Source organism: Pseudorasbora parva, chromosome 6 (genome assembly GCF_024679245.1).
Source record: "Pseudorasbora parva isolate DD20220531a chromosome 6, ASM2467924v1, whole genome shotgun sequence".
Taxonomy (NCBI): Eukaryota; Metazoa; Chordata; class Actinopteri; order Cypriniformes; family Gobionidae; genus Pseudorasbora; species Pseudorasbora parva.
This window is the reverse complement of record NC_090177.1, coordinates 19686901-19707973: the sequence shown is the minus strand read 5'-3', so window position 1 is coordinate 19707973 and position 21073 is coordinate 19686901. Positions and strand designations below refer to the sequence as shown.

The 21073-nt window shown below is 36.3% G+C and overlaps 2 protein-coding genes across 8 annotated transcripts in view; one reads left to right on the top strand and one right to left on the bottom strand.

The window, feature by feature from the left end:
• On the bottom strand, positions 1–14497 carry ankrd33aa (ankyrin repeat domain 33Aa). 4 transcript variants are annotated; one of them, XM_067446026.1, is made up of 6 exons: positions 14415–14497; positions 11133–11366; positions 5543–5901; positions 5306–5435; positions 4345–4485; positions 1–2490 (listed from the first exon to the last, which is right to left on the bottom strand). In XM_067446026.1, exons 3-6 carry the CDS (start codon positions 5819–5821, stop codon positions 1682–1684), a joined length of 1359 nt encoding a protein of 452 aa, XP_067302127.1. In that variant the 5' UTR covers positions 5822–5901; positions 11133–11366; positions 14415–14497; the 3' UTR covers positions 1–1681. The 4 variants fall into 4 exon arrangements, with proteins under 4 accessions (XP_067302127.1, XP_067302128.1, XP_067302126.1 ...); XM_067446027.1 differs by having other exon boundaries at positions 11133–11345; positions 14415–14477; XM_067446025.1 differs by lacking the exon at positions 14415–14497 and having other exon boundaries at positions 11133–12579.
• The window catches only part of arhgef25a (Rho guanine nucleotide exchange factor (GEF) 25a), a 103687-nt gene continuing 90389 nt past the window's right edge, over positions 7776–21073 (top strand). Inside the window, exons 1-2 of one of the 4 annotated variants that reach the window (XM_067446020.1) lie at positions 7776–7906; positions 9430–9548. Coding sequence is in view for 1 of the 4 variants with exons in the window: in XM_067446017.1 (XP_067302118.1) it covers positions 17802–17897 (96 nt within the window). In the remaining 3 variants the exon portion in view is untranslated. Of the gene's footprint in view, positions 7907–9429; positions 9549–17387; positions 17898–19126; positions 19195–21073 lie in introns of those variants that run through there. The other 3 variants (XM_067446022.1, XM_067446017.1, XM_067446021.1) reach the window with 3 other exon arrangements.

Sequence of the window (21073 nt, the reverse complement as noted above, 5' to 3'; positions counted from 1 at the left end):
TAGATTATCACAGCATATAGTCAGTCCTCCCCCCCAAAAAACAAAACAAAACAAAAAATAAATATCGTCTGGTGCAATGTACAGTACAAATTCTATCTTCCAGTAGGATCATTATGCACAGACCAATAATAACAATAATGAATAGATGCAGGGTGTTGCATAGATTTAGCTTTTAATGGGGTCAGTTTAGTGCAAAATTTAATTCTTGATATCAAGAATTCATATCATGTGAATGAATAAGTCAAAACGGCTTGCCATATAATATGGCAAGCCATTTTGACTTTTATCAGTAATTTTATTTTCACTAGTGAAATGTCACTATAGGCTGCCATTCAAATTCAAATGTTGATATCAGGAATTTATTTGTTGATATAATGAATTCAATTTCTGATATCAAGAATAGAATTTGAATGGCAGCCTATGGTGACATTTCACTAGTGAAAATGTAATTGTTGATATCAAGATTTTTCATTTTAACTAGTAAAATTTAATTCTTGATATCAAGAATGCATAGCCTGTGAATTCATAAAAGTCAAAACGGCCTGCCATATGCCTGGTATTGTAAAGTACAGAATAAGTGCTTTTCCTGAGATACAAAAAGATTAAGTACTGAAAAAATCCATAAAAATGTCATTTCAAACAATTGCATAGAGGCTTGATAAATATTGTGTCCTTTTGCCAGTGTGATAAAAGACTTCAACTATTAAAGTGCTGTCAAAGTAAACAGTCAAACTGCAATGCTGTGACTTTTAAGGTCACCTGTAGTAGTGGAGCGCAACACAGACAAATAAAAATAACAGCAAAGAGACAAATGCTCCTCAGTTCAAATTTATGGTATGGTAAGATTCTTTTGTACGAAATCAATAGTTTTATTCAGCGAGCATGCATTAAATTTATTAAAAGTAGCATTAAAGACATTTATAATTTAACAAAATATTTCTATTTCAAATAAATGCTGTTGGTTTGAAGTCTTTATTCATAAAAAACTAAAAAAATCCCCAAAAATGGTTTCTGCAAAAATATTAAGCGACTGTTTTTAACATTGATAATAAGAAATATTTGTTGAATGCCACATTAAATGATTAGAATAATGTCTGAAGGATCATGTGACATTAAAGACAGGAGTAATGATGCTGAAAATCCAGCTTTGCCATTAATGGAATAAATTACATTTTAAAATATATTAACATAGAAAAGTTATTTTAAATTGTAATATTATTTCCCTGCATATTGGATCAAAAAATGAACAAAAGAGACAAAAACCTTCAAAAACATTAAATCTTTCCGACCCCAAATTTTTGAACAGTAGTGTAGCTTTAAAAGTCTTTTGTAAAATCTATTAAAATAAATAATGATGCCATAGTAAACTCATCGAGTAGAATGGGCATATAAGAACATATACATTATAAATGAAAAGCAGAGGTTAGAATAGTAAAAATGGATGTAAATATAGGCCTACTGGTTGATGGAGAGGTATTAATCATGTTGAGGTTATATGTATGATTCAAATGTCTTTAGACTGCATTGTCCTGCCATACATTCATTTAAAACAACCGTGAGCATAATATCCATCCATAGAAACATGATCCAGTTCCCTTTTACCTCTAAGGAGCAAATATGAAAGATCTAGAATGATGGCAGACAAATCTTAGAGCATTGTGGCAATCTGTTGGCAGGGTACTCATTTCTTTACTTTTTTCTTGACTTCTTTATCGGCTTTCTCTTGTTCTGCTTTTTTCTTCTCTCTTTTCTTCTCCTCTTTAGCTTCCTTGTACTTCCATATCGGTGGCTCTAAGTAACCACTTGTTCGCTTCTTCTTCTTCTCCTTTTTGGGTGTTGGCTCTCCAGATTTGGTCACTTTGATTTGGGGGACGCAGCCGGTGGGGAAAACGCTATTGCGCCGGGCCATGCTGCGCGGGACGAACTTGCGGACGCCGTTAGAGGCTATCGAGAGCACGCTGCCTCTCCGCTCCGAGTTGGAGCAGCATGAGGCCAGCGAGACGGAAGAGGCAGAGGTTGACGCGACAGAAAGGGAACCGGTGCTGTGCCGTATCACGTGCTCCTCAAGCTTTTCAACTGGGTGCATCTGCATCAGTTCCGGCACGGCAAGGCGCCTCTTGCCGACCTCCGGCGGGCTCAAGGGACACAACGGACGGCATCCGGTGACCACCAAGGGACTGTGGATGCTTGTGGTCATACGCACCATGTGGTCCATGATGCCATTGTCCTGGGGGTCATGTGGAAAACTAAAGGTGAACGTGGACTTCAGGCGATGTGCGACCTTCTGTCCTGTGCTTTTTGTGGCTGTGGCCTTGGCCACCAGCTCCTTCAGGTCTGGCCACTCTGGGACATATTTTTCACAAAACTGCTCAGCCTGAGGTCTGTTGTTCAATCGTCTAAGCCTGTTTAATGTGTCAAAGCGACCTGTCTTCAGAGCCCATTCTCGTATATCCTTCCCCCTTGTGGCGTCCACAACATTTATGTCAGCCCCTAGCAAAAGAGAGACATAAAGGATGATATTACAATTTTTCATCATTGCTTAGACACTGAACGACATTCTTTTAGCCAAATATCCAAAAGCATAACTAAAGTTTTTCCCCCCAAAACCTTTATAAGACAGCATTTTATAACACACAAGTATATTTCATTTTTTTGTAATTAGGTGATCTAATTCAGTTTTTTCAAACTTTATGATGCCAAGGATGCTCAAACATGATGAACCCCTTCCTAAAATCTTTCTATATATTTTTTTGTGTGAAAAAAACCCAAACATTTAAACTGTTAGATAAATAAAAAAGTGTGACATTATAAATACAACATTGTTTCCAAACTTAAATAGGCTATATCTAATATTGGATGTATAAACCTGAAGAAGAACATTTTAAATTAAAAATGATTTGTATAAGCAATTTTCACAATAGGCAGCTTACATACTGCGTTAACCCCAGTGAGCAAAATGAAGGGGCTATAGTGAGAAACTCACTAAAAAGATACAAAGCAAACATCTACAATTTTGGAAAGTATGTACATGGCAAGAAATGAGAGAAACATTTAGAAATGTAATGTTCGGTAGACCATTTTTGCTTTGTCTTTTTGATCTCTGAAATTTTCTGGGGACCCCATTGAACCTTCTGGAGGACAGCGGAGCCCAGTTTGAAAACACCCTGGTCTAATATACATGCAAATGAACAATTAATAAAACTATATGGGATTTGTTTAAAATGTCACAGTATTTTCAGAAAGACAACTTAGTAGGAGATCATGGTCCTTTTTTAACTAATATTTTAATGTTTGAAGGTAGTACAAGTTGAGCTGAGTTCAATCTGTAGCTATACTGTAGCTCTGATAAGTAATGCACACGTGTAGATGTATTATTGTCCACTAGAAAAATAAGCAGTTGATGTTACCCCACCAAGTGGCCACTTAGGGTATAACGTCAATATCTTGTCTTGATTAACTTTGCATTTCCATTTTTTTTAATAAAAAGAAACAATATTTTAAATATCTGAACCAATCAGATAAGTCATTGTTAACTTTCACTTATCTCTGATCAAGCAGAGCAAAACATTAACAAGATTTCTGAGTAAGAGATCCTTTATTATCTTGCAAGTTGGGGTATTTGGATTAAATTATATATAATAATTAAACGGGATCATTTAATAGCATGTCCAATTTAGGTTAATTAACCATGTGTCAAACACAATAAGATTTCTTATTGTAAAGACTGTTAAATTGATTGTATTTAGTTAACTGAAACTAAGGCACTGACATTTTGACAACTGATTACGTGCACTGTACTGGATTGTAACTCGTCTAAATAATCACTGTTAAGTGCACACATGGCTAATCCGTTGTTCGTCGTCAGGGCTAATAATCCAAGGGATCAGAAAAGAAAATGTCCTCAGGTTTGTCTTTTAAACCCGCTCACGCTTACGCCATGTGTCACCAAATCACTGTGCTTCAAAAGTTGTTTATTTACATCACCGTAATACTCTGTGCATATCATTTTCTCTAACTACAGTATATATATGTCTATGTATTGTGCCATTTTGACAACATATTCCTACCGTTCTGGTTATACAAAAAGTCAAAAAAGTCATGTTAAAAGTCCAGATTAAAATGATCTGGGATACTAAGAAATGTACCAGAAATGTTCATGCTATTCTACACTTATTTTCATAGATCTTGCTCTTGTTCTGGGATGAAACAGAAACAGAAGCCCATGGACTTAATATTATGCACCAATTCACATCATCCAGACTACCTAAAAAAGCTGCTAGGAACTCAACCTTTATAAACTGGTCAGTCTGTATACGAATTATTTACAATCCTAAAATAACATACCAGCCATGAGCAGTGAGGCCACACAGTCATCGCTGCCCTGCATGACAGCCTTGAGGAGTGCAGTGAAGCCTCGGTTGTCCCGGAGCTCCATGTCCACCTCAGAGAAGTAATTTAGGATGAAGGTGAGGATGGTGACAAAACCTGCAATATTTATGGATTTAATTAAATAAGTTTAGTGTAGAAACATTTTACATTTAGATACTGCTGGTAAATGACACAAATATTTTCACAGGATCGGCGAAACAATTCAATACCACATTGAATACAATTCAATTTTGAAGTAGAAATACTGAAATAGTATTTTCATGTAAAACGTACTCCAATAATCTTTGTTTTATTTACCATCAAAATGTTTTTTTTTCCAGTGTAGAATTATGAATTAGGTCCTCCCCCAGCGAACAAAAATATGTTATAAATTGGTTTGCATTATTTTTGAATGGTCTCTAACATTTAAAACATAATTTTTTAATTTTTGAATTTGTTTTTGTTATGCAAACATTAAGAGAACATCCCAATTTGATCATTTTGCAAACAACGTTTAACATTATTAAATACCAGATAATGTTGAAAGAATGTTCTGTTAAAGTTACTTTTTTCATAACTTTGAGAGATCCTTACCAGAATGTTAGCCTCATATTTTTTCAGTTTAATGTGTTATTCACTAGTTCACACTTACAAACAATCAGATAACATGTATGCGTATTTGGCACGCTGTCCAAGGGAAGGGCTCTGAGCTGGGAATTTTGGCCCGAACACAGAGTACTCCTCCGTATCTCTAATTAGGATAGATAATCAAGCAAGTGTGATGAGACTGGGTGGTGGGATGCAGGAAACTGTCCAGGAACATAGGTGAGTCAGCTATGTGTATATATAGTCTATAAGCCTCATCTCGTACTGACTGGATATGCCCTTTGAACGTGTTCCTCCATATGTGTTAAAAAACATAATTTAAAGATCCTACCAGCCTGTGCAGCGATCATGAGTGCAGTGTTGCCATCATTATCCTGATGATTGATATCCAGAAATGGGCACTGGTAGAGTCCATACACAATATCCACAAAGCCTTTTGAGACGGCCAACATCAGACCGTTCTATTTGAGAGCAACAAGAGGATTTGTCAGCATATAAAAAGATGTAAACAATATCTTCTGCCAAATTTCTGTAGTTTTATGAGTAATGAGGTTATCTCACTCCTTACCCTGCCGTTTATGTCCAGTTCCGTGACTTCGTCTCTTGTAGCACCCCTCTCCAGAACTCTGCGGAGGGCTGATGCATTGTTCTTGGCACAGGCTTGGTACAAGGTGTTGGCAGGGTCTCCACTGGGATCTTCCCGCTCATATTTAGGGAGCACGGAGTCATCTGACAGCACACTCCCAGAATCTGAATCATTCTCAGAAACTGACAACTCAGAGGTATCCTCATCTGGACCGGAGCCCAGATTTGGATCCTCCTGCACCGTGACTTTAACCTTAGCCATCTGGCCAGCACGAGCCAGGACTCACACGCTCAGCAGGCACTTCATCATCATCTGCGTCTTCGCTGTTCCCTCCCTGGAATCTGATGCATAGATATAGATAAAGGTGAAAATGAAACCCCACTTTGATTGTACAACAAAACAAAACAAAAGCTTTTTCCCCTCCTTTTATGACAAGAATTATTTTACATAGTAAAAAAACTGTTCCATTTGTTAGCCTGCTTTCTTAAAGCTACACTGTGTAACTTTTTTAGTTTATTCTTAGCTAAAACACTTAGTTCTTTCAAAAAATATATGTGCTCATTAATGTATATTTACTTCTTTCAAGTAATAAAGTATTCTTGTAAGTTTATAATACGCCATTGAAAATACATACGGGTGAGGGGTTCGAATGCTGGTCGCCATGTTGCCTCTCAATCTTGAAAGTACATTAGCAAAATTCAAGCTTCGCCTTTCACGTTTTAACACTCAATGGCACCGTGTCGAATGTGAAGAGGGGGATTGCCATTTTAATCTTGGACTAAATCGGCCACCGTAGGAGTTGAATGAAATCAGAATTGAGAGGAACAGAAACCAAGGGGGTAATCTAGCGCTCGGAAAGCGTTCCACCCATAGGGGCTGCCATTGCTAACCAAGCCATCACCTGCTGTTAGCATCCCATTGACTCCCATTCATTTTTGAGTCACTTTGACAGTGAATAACTTTACATCTGAGACGTTTAAAGACTCCATTTGTCCATTGTTTATTTCTAAAGAAACACGACAATGTATAAAAGGCTCCATTACCTTGTATCTTACACTATCGCCCCGCAGAAGCTGTTTTTGTAAAAATAGGCTAACGATTGCGTCATAACCAACGCGACCCTGTCGCACAGTTGAGAAATTACCGTATAGACCTGAGGAGACGCTCGCAGGCAATCTTTTACTGTCTATGAGACAGTCGGGGGGACGTGGAGACATGTCCTGGAGACTAGTCTGATAAAGTCAAGGGGGAAGAATGGGGAGAAGCCCATAGTGAGCCAAAAGCAACGGGAGAAAATATTTAAACAACGTGATTCAGATTTCTCTTTCCACATCTACTAGAAGACTCACAGCTGTCAGACAGGAGGCTCACGTCACATCTACGTCGTCAAGCTCAGTCTGAGCCTGCGCAGTTCGCTCAGCCATCAGGAAGTGAGTGCCCCTAGGTTGACTTCATTCTTTCGCCGTTGACGTAATGGGAACGCTCCGTCCATTTCTTTTACTGTCTATGACAGAAACTATTAAGCACTGGATGGTCATATACCTTTTCACCGCTAGATGGGGGAAAATATCACACAGTGTAGCTTTAAAATGAAACATTTCTTATTTAGTTGTGTGAGCAAATTTTATTATCAAAGTATTTTTGTCACATTGTTTAGTAAAAGTATCTAAACATCCTTAGGACTACCTAAATTGACTTGAAAAGCAAAAAAAATATGAATCCTTCCATTAGATAATATATCTTGAATTAATATTTAAAATACAAAAATTCTACTTTTAAGCATAAATTACATGATGTAACTTTTTTGTTTGTTCAGAATGAACATAATTTAAATAAAGATAATACATCACCTATTTTTATTTCAAATCGTGTTTTGACTTACCTGCATTCACTACTGTAAGCAAGTTGTAAGCAAATTCACTATTGTAAAAAAATAAGTGATTATGTTTTAGACCAGGTGATTTTCGCGGGGAACTGCGTTCATGGTTCATAGGTCACGCCCGTGCGTGTCTTCTGCCTTCACTATCGGAATTATCGTATAACGAGTTTCCTAGGTAAAAAATTCACATGAACACTCCCATTTACAAATTTGAATGCGATGAGCTCGTAATCACGACTTCAGAAGTGGAAATTATCAAGTTTCTGATTTCTCCGGATACTTTGAACCGTGTTTGTTGCGGATGAGTGAAATAGGGTTTTTTGTCGCATCGAGTGAGAAAGGTTGACATGGAGCACGCCAAATCACGAGCCACCGGTGAAATAACGTTACCCGTTTAAAAAATGTCTTGCAAAAAAAAATTCAAATGCGTTGCGGAGACGGAGATTTGGATTAACGTTACTCAACAGGTGAGTAAGGTAGGCTTTTTATTTATCAGATAAATTGCCACATGTAGACATAACTTAGCTCTCTAATGGAGGGTCATGTTCATCCGCACAGCACGCAGAGCCGAAGCCCAAACAATGGCCAATGCAGTTTTTTTTCTTTTCTTTTTTTTTTTTTTTTTTTTTTTTTTTTACAGATAGAGGGCCAAAGTTACAAGTCTTTAACAAAATAAATTAGGTTTATGTTTAAAGTAAGAAAATAATGCAGTTTTGCTATCTTGTATCACATTATGAAGTTTCTTAAAGGGATAGTTCACCCATATATATATATATATATATATATATATATATATATATATATATATATATATATATATATATATATATATATATATATATATATATACATAAACTTTTGCCCTTTAGGATTTAAAATGAGAATGAAGAGCCTCACCTAAGGTGAACATTGGTGTGATTAAAAAACAGTAATGTGCACAACTTTACTCAAATATTCTGTAACAGGCTTAAAATCTGTGAACAGATTCACATTAGCTACCTATATCTGGGATGAGGCTATTTATTACGGGAGAACATACTACTATTTATTTTGTTTGAAAGCGGAACTGAAGCACAAAGTTTGAGCAACATGATGAATGTGAATGAGAAAGACCCTATGAACTTCTGTTCAGGCTTTCTGAAAATATTCAAAGGAATGTTGAAAACAAGGTCAGTAAGTGTATGCCAAACTAAACGGCTAACTAAACCAAACTAAAATGAGGAACCACTTTAATTTTTAATATTGTTGCCATTCTTTAAATGGTTTGGACAGGGCATATTGTGCTAATTGCTCAGGAGAACAGAACCAGTTAGTCAAACTTTAACCTTGTGAGTAAAGTGTTTGCTTGTATGACACTTTTGATTAATCAAAATCATAATAGTTAAGACCATTTCCACTTTCAAACCTCCAGGAGTGAGCCATTGAGCACTTCATCTCAGGTTACTCTCTCTGACTAATGCATTTTCTGTCTACTTTTCTCACACTTTTCTATAGAAAGAGAAGCTACATGCAGCATTGCTATTTGTTATATATAAATGCTTAAGTTTGCCCATGCATTAAGCTTTATAGCTTGAATTTGTATAGCTTTAAAAAAAAAACATATTTGCTCTCACAGTGCTTTCCCAGCTATATTTAGCCATTGTTACTACAACGGCCAGTGCAGACTGACATAGATGTGTACGTGTGTGTGTGTGTGAGAGAGAGAGAGAGAGAAAGAGAGACAGAAGGGGGTAGCGAGGATGGGAAAACATTCCCTGTTAGTGCCACATAAACAGTCTGTCCTATGAGAACCACAACACTGTCCACATGCTGGTTTAACTCTTCAGACCATTGCGTTACAACAACACTGTCCCACTGGCCGCACAAACACAATACTGCACAAAACCAATCAAGCTTTATGCACAAATTTATTTAATGGACACTCTTTGAGTGCTTGGTATGGTAATGTATATGACAATGTTGATATGTTTGTATGTGTGTTCTGGAATAGATCGGAATAGATCTGCTACGAGCTGCTGATTGCTTCTGCTTTTGGTTATTGCTGTTGCTGCAAAGCAAGTATGGGGCTTGCTACTACCAATATGTACAAGGACATACTGCTGTGAACAAGTAAGATAAGCTGCTTCTATATAATACAGCATACATTAACATTTAATTACCCGTAGCAGATCTATACAGGTGAAGTGTTTCTGAAGCGTGCTGCAACCAGTTTTACTAACTCTCACAAGGGAAACAAGCAACCTCAGCTTCAAAAACAAATTCAGCTTATGTATTGTCATCAATATTATTTATTAACTATTAATTATTTATTATCTATAAATCAGCTTGCCAAATATTTAACTGAAACCACCTGGAATTTGAAATGCAAAAAAAAAGTTAGACTACTTGACAAAAATCGTCAAATTGCAATAAAGCGGGAAGGCCCACACTATCCTCCAATCACCTGTGAGCAGAATAGGTTTGGAGATTGAAAAGGAGAAAATGACAAGAGCACTTAGGGTGTACCGTTATTTAACCACATATTTATAATAAAATAAATTCAAACCATATGTTTCTACTTTTAGTATTAGTATATATATATTTTATTATAGCCTGTAATTATTAATACATTATAAAATGTTTTTCAAATTAAATCAGGTCCCTCCTTCCCTGCTCCATTCATCATTTTGCATGTTTCCTCTCCATCTCTGTATGTGTGTGTATATATATATATATATATATATATATATATATATATATATTACACACATACAGAGATGGAGAGGAAACATGCAAAATATATATATATATATCAGTTCACAGTTGAGTTGATATGTTGCTTTCAAAACTGCAAGCACAATAATAAAATGTGACTGTTGTGTATTTTAGTATGTTTGTAAGTTTGGCTCCATTAGCTTCAGTAGTAAGTTTAGTTCCATCAGTTGCATCTAAAATGAGTACACTTTATGTATTGGTGCATTTGAACTTATTTTATTCTTATTACGCATTATATAGTCCATCCCACAGCAGCGCTAAATAAATGAACTTTGGGAAGTAGTTCCACATGAATATTACAATTTGAATTGGCAGGTGGTAAAACACTCTGTCTTTCTAATTTACAAGTTTAAAAATGTTTATTTACTTCCTGTTTGGGTCATGGCTAAATGTTTAAGAATACCCAAGAAATTGCACAGTTAGAAATTGATTTTGTAAGTGATTCCAGATATATCAATAATTGGTTTTCAAAATAGTATGTAGAAGGCAACGTATAAAAGAACTACCCATTTTTAAAGCAGACTCCCTAATGCCAGTATTATTTTTAAATTATATTTCTATTTCAAATTGTTCAAATTGACATTTTGTGTTCATCATGTGAACACCGCATCACAATTTCATTTTCACTTAAAATTACATATAAATAAATACATTTTGATGAAGTCTAAACAGTAGACAAAATGTATTTGTAGAAAGACAATATAATAAAATGTCATGTTAATGGACGATATATATACTCATGCAGTAATGTAACAAGTTTTAACATAATTAGGAGCAAAAGCACAAAAACATAATATGCTAGAAACTTGTTTCTACACACACTTGTCAGTTTTTCTTTTGTTATACCACTTTATGTGCCCTTTCAGCAATTCTGTTTGTTTCCCCAGCCTTTCCAGAATCTATATGCACCAAATCAATAAACACATCCATGTATCTCACCATTAAAAGGGCTCAGAAGGAGGTTTAATGTTGTCCAAGTCTCGCTGGGTGATCAGATCATTGCTCCTGCTGTGTCTGTGTAGTCCTCCCAGTATGGATTCTTACTGTAGACTGTGTGATCCCGCCGGACAGAGCCGTGTCCCTGCCTGTCCCCTCCTCCCAGTCCTCCGAGTCTGCTTGGACACTTAGGCCTCCGATCACTGAGGAATCCCTCTAAATCTTGACACAGGTGCTCTGTTAAGACAGGCATGTCCACTCATCCTGATTACAGGAGATTTGTGGATTAACATTCAGAAATGGCAGATGCCAGTGAGACTGTCACTGCTGTGGCACTTCTGTGGTCGGAGCTGGCATGTTTCCATTCTCTTTATTCCTATTTAATAATTATTCCTATTTAATAATTGTTTGATCGACACGTCATCATCAGTAATCCCATCTCCGGCGTGATGACACAGATCCTTTGAAATTTCCTATTTAATAATTGTATAATCGATACATTGTCAATAAACCGGTCTCCGGTGTGATGCCTCAGATCTTTTGAATATTTAGATCTAATATGACTTCTGACCTGTAAGGTTGCCAGAATAATAAATCATACATTATTTGTTAATAGGCCAGAGGAGAACTGGCACCCTGACTGAGTCTGGTTTCTCCCAAGGTTTATTTTACTCCATTATGCACCTGATGGAGTTTTGGTTCCTTGCCACTGTCGCCTTTGGCTTGGCTTGCTCAGTTGGGGACACTATATTTTCAACAAAATATCCAAATAAATGTAACTACTAAATTAACTATATCAACTATATTACTACGCTATATGACAATTCAAATGAGCTGGATGACGACATCCATCTGTACAGCCGAATCAAATTGCATTCTTTTCCTGTTAATACTGTGAAGCTGCTTTAAAACAGTCTGCATTGTAAAAAGTGCTATATAAATAAAATTGACTTGACTCTTTGACTGACTCAAAAATGTCCTCTTGTACTGAGAATAAACTTTTTTTCAATTAACTAATTAAAAGAATGATACACTTATAAAATCATATAACAGTAAAGATCATGTGTGTGCTAGGAATTGGATGAAGTGTATTATAAACTTTGTTGCAGTTATTAAAATAACACTCCCACTAACAGATTTTCTAGCGAGTTAAATTGGATTGTTCTTTGCCTGCTTGTCTGCCATGTCTTCAAAACCCCCATGTCTTACATGCCCTTAAATAGCTATGGATCAGAATATGGGCGAGTTTAGCCAATTAAAACATGCTTAAGCATATTAGACAATCCCAGGTAACACCTCGTGCCACACATCTTACAGCCAGGCCGATCATCTGGCAGCAGTCACATGAAAAATCAGAGGGACGAAAATAATCTTACCAACTGTGATTATTCTGTCACAATACCATACTTAACCAGCTAAGACACCTATTATTTTAGGCCTCACACTGTAAAAAAAAATCAGGTCTCCAATTGAAAATTTTCTCATCTAAATGTTTTAGGTCACAGAAATTCAATTTGGCCAACTGAAAAATTGAGACGTGATCAGTCACTAGAAAATGTTCATTTTTAAAAAAAATTTTTTTTTACTGTGCAAGAATCTGTAACTAATTAAATGAAATTCTAGGCTAATCATTTTCATTAATGTGATGACATCTGTAATTAATGGTGCTATCAAGTCCTGCTAGAAAGTTGAATTGGGAAGTCGTAATCATGACGTCAGGTTTCCTGTTTCGCCGCTAAATATCTCTTATTCAAAACAAAGGCGTAGCTTGATGATGCCTTGAGTTCACAGAGCTTTATTAGGCTGTGGACGACCGTTTCTGCTTCTTCTGGTCATGTGTATGTGTAGTAACGCAGCGCTGTTTTATCATATTAGATACATTTGAGTTGGGTGAAAGTTATGTTATAATGCTAACTGCATTATAGTTGTTGCACACTGCAGTAAGTTAGATATTAAGGCATGGTAAAACATGGTACTCGCTGTAAATTCTTAAAAAAAAAAAAGATTTAAAGATTTAGTAAGACAGTGTTGAGCTAAATAATAATGATTTGTTTTCTGTAGAGGAATGTATCCAAACAGTTGCTAACCCCTCTAATAAAACACACAATATATTAAAGCATCTTTGGTGTTTCCATGGTTTCTTCTTCTTCTTCTTCTTCAAAAAAGATAAAAGGTAAAAATGATGGTATAATGTCATTGATAGACGACTTACGTCCTGGTTAAAATAGCTTGTTTCTCTGGATTTAAACATTCTTGGAAACATTTTGGATAATGTAAGTAAACAAAATATATAATAATATTATAGTGGCTTTTGAAAATTTTAATCAAAATAATTAATCATAATTGTTCAATACTATGGTTTTTATTTTATACATGCGACTTTGATAGCTCGTAAATATGAATTTCCTGACTTGACCTGAATGCACAATTGTAATTCACTTTCTATTAGAGCACATTTTGAGGAACTTAAAAAGTATGATTCACTCAAAACAATGGATCTCATTCACATATATATTTGAGCTCAAAATCTGCATATCTTTTGCACAGAAATTATAATTATGTTTGCACTAGGCTGTATTGTAATTTTAAGATATTTAGAACAATCTGAAAATCACACATACATAACTCGCATCCCAGTTGCCTTCTAAATCCACCGTGAATCCGACAGAGGTTTTGTCTGAGAACCTTTCCTGACACATAAACACGCAAAATGCAAGTAATGATTCTTGAATGAGGCCCTAAAGTGCTTTGTGTTCACTTCTCTAAAAGCTCATCATATTCCATAAATAAGCAACTCTCAAAAAAGGGCACTTATGCATGACATCATGGCATTGTACAAGTATTTCAAATTTGAGTTTATCCAGCAAAATGAGCTGACACATTTGTTGGTTAGCCACAAAATACATTTTGTTCCATTTCATCAGGGCCACGGAATTAAATATCTGAAGAAAAAAAATATGAGTGACTGGAATGGTGTATTCCAGATGGGAACAATTAAGTTTGTGTGAAATTTATGGTTTCTCTTTTATTAGAAGCCCGGTTACAACTGATCATCTAACAATAATTTAAAATGTCTTGTGTAGTCAGAAAACATTTCAGAGATGAAGAGGGAGGCCAAAATCAGACACAAAAAACACAGGTCCTAACCTCAATTTTTGGAATCTCACTTGGAAAATAATGTTAGCCTTTATAAACCCACATACCCTGAGTGTGATAGTAGTAACCCAATATAAAATCTATGTGGGAAGTGTTTGTTCAGTGCAAAGAAACGCCATGCAGCCAAACCTTGTTGTGGTAGTTTGGATCAGGTCAGGTTGCCTGGATGAGTTGGATTCGAAGAGCAGGAGGAGAGGTGATGTGCGGCCACAGTTATTTTCTCAGACTGTTGACCTGAAGCACAAGAGTTATTACAGTGCAAAGACTCAGGAAATGAGACCGAGAAAGAGGAAGCTCAGCTGGCCTTTGAGATCATTCAAGTGTGGTGCTTTTGCACAGACTCTCTCCACAAGGGGAGAGAGATTTATTATAAAAGAAAACTGATATGTGTTGGTTAAAATGTGTCTGGTAATATAAATCCCACACAAATTATATATTGCGTTGTTTACTGTTTTACACTGAGTGTCTATTCCTCATTTCGCCAGGAGAGGACAGCAAACTGCATATGTTACTATTGGGTGTTATGCAGTGTTTTCACTCCGTGTACCATCACAAAATCTACCTCAGCACAATTCATCTGCTTATTTTTGACATGCTTACTTAAAGTGCACCTTTTTTAATCAGTCCCAGATTTTATTGAAAAACCAAATTGCATATTAAAATGATTTCTGAAGGACCATGTGACAATGAAGACTGGAGTAATGATGCTGAAAATTCTGCTTGCCATCATGAATAAGAGCTCCCCAAATCAACATACACATGAAGAAAACTATAATTAATGAGGGATGTGTGACTCGTCATTTTTGAACATATAGGCCTACTGTGCAAGAAGTCAATGGTGTAGGATCAGTCACAGTAAAAAACTGTTTACATGCACACACACCCTACGGGAATTCTAATTATGTGCAATTAGCATAATTATAGAGTGCTCTCATTATGTTAGAAGTACTGAATTTCCTTAATTATATGTTCTAGGAATTGTTTTTTAAAGATCTGATATCTTTGTACCAGATAGATCAGCAAAATCTAGTCAGAATTTGTCATTATAGGTCTCTTTATTCGTACCATATGATGTGTGAGTGTATATATGAGGTATGTTTGCAGGATGACGGGCTGCTGAGCTCTAAGTTTAGTCACAAAAGCAGTGTTAAAGACAGCCATGTGCAGAGTTATTATTAGAGTCTTGGCAGTGTTTCCACAGCCCATCTTTACACGGCTTGGCTTCAGTTCGGAGGGGCTCAGCCGGATCACATTCTGCTTTCCGCCGTCCTTCTCTTCTTTCACTCTCCCTGTCCACCAACATACACCATCACAAAAGAATCCGTCTAGAGGAAAATCCGACCCAAATTTGTGTGTGGTTTGGGCTGCAATGAGAGAGAGAGAGAGATAGAATAGACTAACATTTGTAATTGTATAAACGTGTGTCTTGACTCCAGGCCAGGTGAAGAGGGAATGAGCAGTAGACTAAGGAATGTGTATGTCTACTGTGCTCTCTGCTCAGAAAAGCACACATATATTGTGGGCCACCCAAGTATGCACATCATGACACGGTCATTCATTTAACCTGGAAAATATTGAGGCTAAAATAAGCATGGAACTTGCGCAGGTTCTGGACAAGTAAACAGAAAGGATTTTTGTCTAGTTTGTGGAGGGTCGATTAGATCAGTGATTAGCAATGCAGGCTTTCTAGCAGAAGTATTCTACTTGATTAAAACAAGTTTGTATAGTGTCAAGTTTCAGTTTAGTTTAAGTTTTCCCAATAGGTTTAGGTATAACATTTTAGTAGGTATTTAAGGACTTCCAAAGTTAATTTATTAAGTTAAAGTTCTGTGGACAGTCTAGTATTATTACTATTCAAGTGATGTTTATTTGTGGTCATTTTATTTTGCTTTAATTTAAGTCATGAAATTGTATTTTTATTTTGTCTTAAGTCATGAGTATTTCCATTTGTTTAGTGCACTGTAAAAAAAAAAGAGAAAAAAGTCTCCAATTGAAAATCTTCTGATCACATACATTTTTCAGTTTGCAGAATTTAAATTCTGTGAATTAATACATTTTTCAGTCAACTGAAATTCAGTTTGGACAACTGAAAAATTTAGATTTGATCAGTCACTGGAGACCTAAATTTTTGGCTTGTTTAAAGTTTTTATTTTCTGTTGTCTATGTTGCTTACTATGATTTATTAATTATTATTTTGTTTTGTTTTGTTTAGTAATATTATTACAATTTACAGTTTTTTTATTGTAATATATTTTAAAATGTAATTGGGTGATCACAAAGCTTAATTTTCTGCATCATTACTCCAGTCTTCAGTGTCACAGTCCTTCAGAAATCAATCTAAAATGCTGATATGCTGCTCAAGAAACATTTTCTAATTATTAATAATGTTAAAAACAGTTTTGCTTAAAATTAAGCAACAGTCATTTGCTTAAATTGATTGTGGAAACCATGACAAACACTTTTTTTTTTTTTGATTAACAGAAAATAATAGCATTTATCTGAAATAAAACTTTCTGGTAACAATTTAAAGTTCTTCAATGATCAATTGAATGCATCTTTGCTGAATAAAAGAACAAATTTCTTCAACAAATAAAAATGAATAGGACAAAAACAAAGTTGAAAAACGCTAAATTAGATTGACATGTTTAGAGATTTCTGGAATACTCCACAGCCTCTTCCTCCTCAAGCTTTTGTTGTAAGTTTTAAAGTAGGCAGCCATTATGAATTATGTCTGACAGCTTTTGTGTCTGTGCCCTGAGCCCAGCACAGCTGCCTTATTTGGGTTATTTGCTGCTTTTTATGCTTGCACCATGCCAAAAGCCATGTGTCATCTAGTCAGACTGGATGGGAAACAACAAGAACGATGAAGTAGGAGATTGACCGGACAGAACAGTAACTTGTTCTGAGAAAAAGTGTGGTGTTGTGCAATGGAGGCACGGTAGAAGATGAAATTGATGTAGAGAGGGTGGAGAGGAGTCGGCTGAAGGGGTGGAAGATCCACGCAGCCAATGACAAGCCAGAAAAGGCTGACTCATGAGTGGTTAGATGTTCTGTTCACAAAAGGTCCCAAAAGCCAAGGAGCTTGCAAAAACAAGCTACTTTTGTCAAAGGAAAGGAAAGGAGAAAGAACAGAAAATTATCTTTACTGTTTTTCTCTAGTGTGGCAGTTAGCCTTATCTCAGGAACGCACTCGGTTTTAGGGGGAGGGAAAGAGAGGCCTGACTGAGACCCACAGCAAGACCTTCCCACCTGTGTCAAGGACAGGAGCCAGTGAAGACGCTTTAGTCTGGATAACAGCACTCTCGTCTGTTAAAGTCCACTTTAAACAAGGCAAAAACAGACCAACCTCCTCCACAATTTATTATTTATGTGCAAGAGCATTCCAGAGGATCATACAAATTTGGAGCTGGGCTGCGAATCAAAGCTCTGGCACAAAAAAACATAAGAAAGAGAGGGATTTTGGAGAAGGGAGAGAATATCGACAAGTGGAGTCCCGTTGACATAGGCTGCTGGAATATGAAGGCTCTTCCAAAGAACCAGGGACGAACCGATCAGATTTTGGGCGCTATGGCGGATATGCTGACATCTCTAGCGATACCCAATCAGAAGTGGGTGAGTGACTTGTTTGGCCTTTCACCTTTGTACTAAGTTGTTACACAATATTTATGCAACATTTGACCATTGCACAATTATACCAACTGATATCTCTAATAATTATGTATTTTGGGCTCTGAGACTTTTAAGTTTTAAGAAAAGCTTGTTCTGACATTCATATAACTCAAAATTATGTTTTTAGAACAATCCACATGTATTTTAAATTTACTGTGACTTAACGTGGTCATAATCATAATTCACCGAGAAGAAAGAGTCAGTTGCTGTTATTTTTCAGGGATTATATAAAGATTAAAAGTCAATAAAGTCAGAAAAAAAATAAACAACAGAAATGCTTGATAGACATAAAGATAAGCTTATTGTCAGTTAACCAATCTAAATGCAAACTATTTGCAAACATGCTCAAGAAATTGTATTTGAGGATAAGAAATGACAGATTGAACAGTTAAACTCAAAATGTGAAGTGTGTCCTTTCTCTATGTGTTAAGCTTCAGAAAAAACAATTGATATAAGGATTAAACAACCTTTTGTTTATGAACAGCCATATTTAAAACTGTCCTAACAATGACACCTTTCAAATGAAGAACACAGATAAGAGGGATAAACAATGAAGTCAGTCAAAGAATGAACCTTTCAGGGGGAAACTACACTTAAAGAACACAGTGACCGGTTTGCAGTGACATGAAAGACACTCTCCTGGGTGAATTCAGAGCACTTGCAGACGCAGGAAACTAGCACTGATTAAGACATTTCCTCATAAACAATCACGCACATGCAGTCTTCTTAGAACAGCTGGCAAGCTGTAGGCCTATAAATGGCTGTTTACTCTTCTTTACGGCATTCAAAAAAGAATTAGATTTTTTTTTTCCTCAATCATGTAACCTTTTTTCAAAACCTGTCACTCAAACTGTAAAACAACAAACAAGCAAATGATTGACAGGCAAAATAGTATTTCGTTTTTTCTTTTTGGATATAATGCAGTTCACATTTCAATGCAGTTCAAATTAGAGGGTTTAAAATACTACTCTTTTGTGTTTTCAGTTCCACTGCTCTTGCCAAAATAAAGTCTGAGGAGAAAAAACATTTGCGTGAGGAATGTTAAGACTTGTTGGTAGAAATCCGTCTGCTAAGAACATAAAAATTAATGTGATATAAAATGTAACATTTTAATATCAGTCTATTGGATAAAAAAAAAACTAAACTAAAATATTAGCTGTGTCTCATTTCAGAAGACCACGTCCCCCGGAGGTCGCATTTGAAGGCTGCATACGTCATAAGGCCGTCTCATTTCAAAAAAGTGAGTAGGACACTCCAAATGCGACCTTCGAATGCGTCCTTCTTTCACAGGAATTCGGAGTGTGCATGATGTGTATCCTTCACGGCTGGAGATAACCCACAATTCTTTGTGTCAGCGTTAACAACCGTCTTTAAAAAATAAATATTATATGAAAAAACGGCACCACCGTCAAATATACATGCAAGCGTAGATGTGGTGTTTAAATGTAAGTAGTTTAAGCTTGTTTTTGTTTTTTAAGCTCTATTACCTCAAACAGATAGTTGTGGTAAACAGGATTACAACTGTTTAGTACTTTTTTTAAACGTATAGGACAGTATTGCTTTCAAGACAAGAAACATTTCATTCATTTTCAATTTATAAATAATTTTCATTCATATAACTGGCGTGAGAGCGCAACGAGGTTGAACGTGTTGGCAATTGGCATAGCAACGTGATACTTCCTGCCTGTGTGTCTTACGAAGGACGTCTCATTTAAATCTGATTGAGGACACTCCGTATACTGCATCCTACACAGGACGTGTCCTCCGGAGGACGCAGCCTTCGAAATTTAACGAAATGAGACACAGCTGTTGTTAAATCTTGCAGTTGCAGTTGAATCTCTAAAACATTTCTCTGTAAAATCTCAAATGGTTAGTTCACCCAAAAATGAAAATTATATTATCATTTACCCATCTTTGGAACACAAATAAGTGTAAAAGTATTAGTGGTATTAGTATAAATATTAGTGGAAATGTAATCCATGTGACTCCGGAGCTTTATCCTCAATTTTTGTACACACGCACACGCACACACACATATACACACGCGCGCGCAATTGAGAGCACCACCACGACATACTTGTTGTGCTGAAGAGCTGAGGGTATTCCAGAAAGCAGGTTATGTGACATAACCTAAACTTTCGGTTCCAAAAACGGAGGTAAAATTTAGGGTATGTATTAATTAACCATAGGAACTCAATCTCTGAATATAACTTGCTCTGGTTTTTGGAACCAGCATACCTCATGCAAGGTTTTTGTTAATCACCCGAGAGTTCAAGCTATATGTGACGGTAAGTTAACCTTGCTTTCTGGAATACACCCCAGGTGTCATTGCGAAAGCTGTTGGAGATTAATATTTTGTAAATAACGTAGTGAATAATGCCTTTTTTTGTGTGTGCAAAACAAAACACTCGCTTCAGGGCTCGACATTAAAGGGTTAGTTCACCCAAAAATTAATTAATTACTCACCCTGATTCATTCCAGACCTGTAAGACCAAAATCCGATGGCTCAGAAAGGCCTCCACTGGTAACAATGACATTTCCTCTCTCAAGACCCATAAACGGCCCTAAGCCCATCTCACCACAGTGGTTCTACAATAATTTTATGAAGCGACGAGAATAGTGTTTGTGCACAAAAAAAAACTAAATAGGCTACGACTTGTACTATAGTAATGGTCGATTTCAAAACACTGCTTTCTGAAGCTTCAGAACTTAATGAATCAGCAATTTATGATTCAGATCGTGTCAAACCACAAAAATGCTGGAATCACGTGACTTTGGCGATCCGAACCGCTGATTTGATAGGCTGATTCATAACGGTCCGAAGAAAGCAGTGTTTTGAAATCGGCCATCACATAAATCGTTATTTATTTATTTTTGTGCACAAAAACTATTCTTGTCACTTCGTAAAATTATTGTAGAACCACTGTAGTGAGATCGACTTTGTAACGATGTCTTTAGTGCCTTTTATGGGTCTTGAGAGAGTTACATTGTTGCCAATGGAGGCCTTTCTGAGCCATCGGATTTCATCAAGAATATCTTCATTTGTGTTCCGAAGATAAACTAAGGTGTTACGGGTGTTGAACAACATGAGGGTAAGTAGGCCTAATTAATGACAGAAT

Coding starts and splice junctions, on each gene's coding strand:
- ankrd33aa (XM_067446026.1), bottom strand. CDS start 5,821: ATGGCTAAGGTTAAAGTCACGGTGCAGGAGGATCCAAATCTGGGCTCC. Junction 5,436..5,542: donor AACTGGACATAAACGGCAGG/GTAAGGAGTGAG, acceptor GCTCTCAAATAG/AACGGTCTGATGTTGGCCGT. Junction 2,491..4,344: donor GGCCTCACTGCTCATGGCTG/GTATGTTATTTT, acceptor CTCTTTTGCTAG/GGGCTGACATAAATGTTGTG.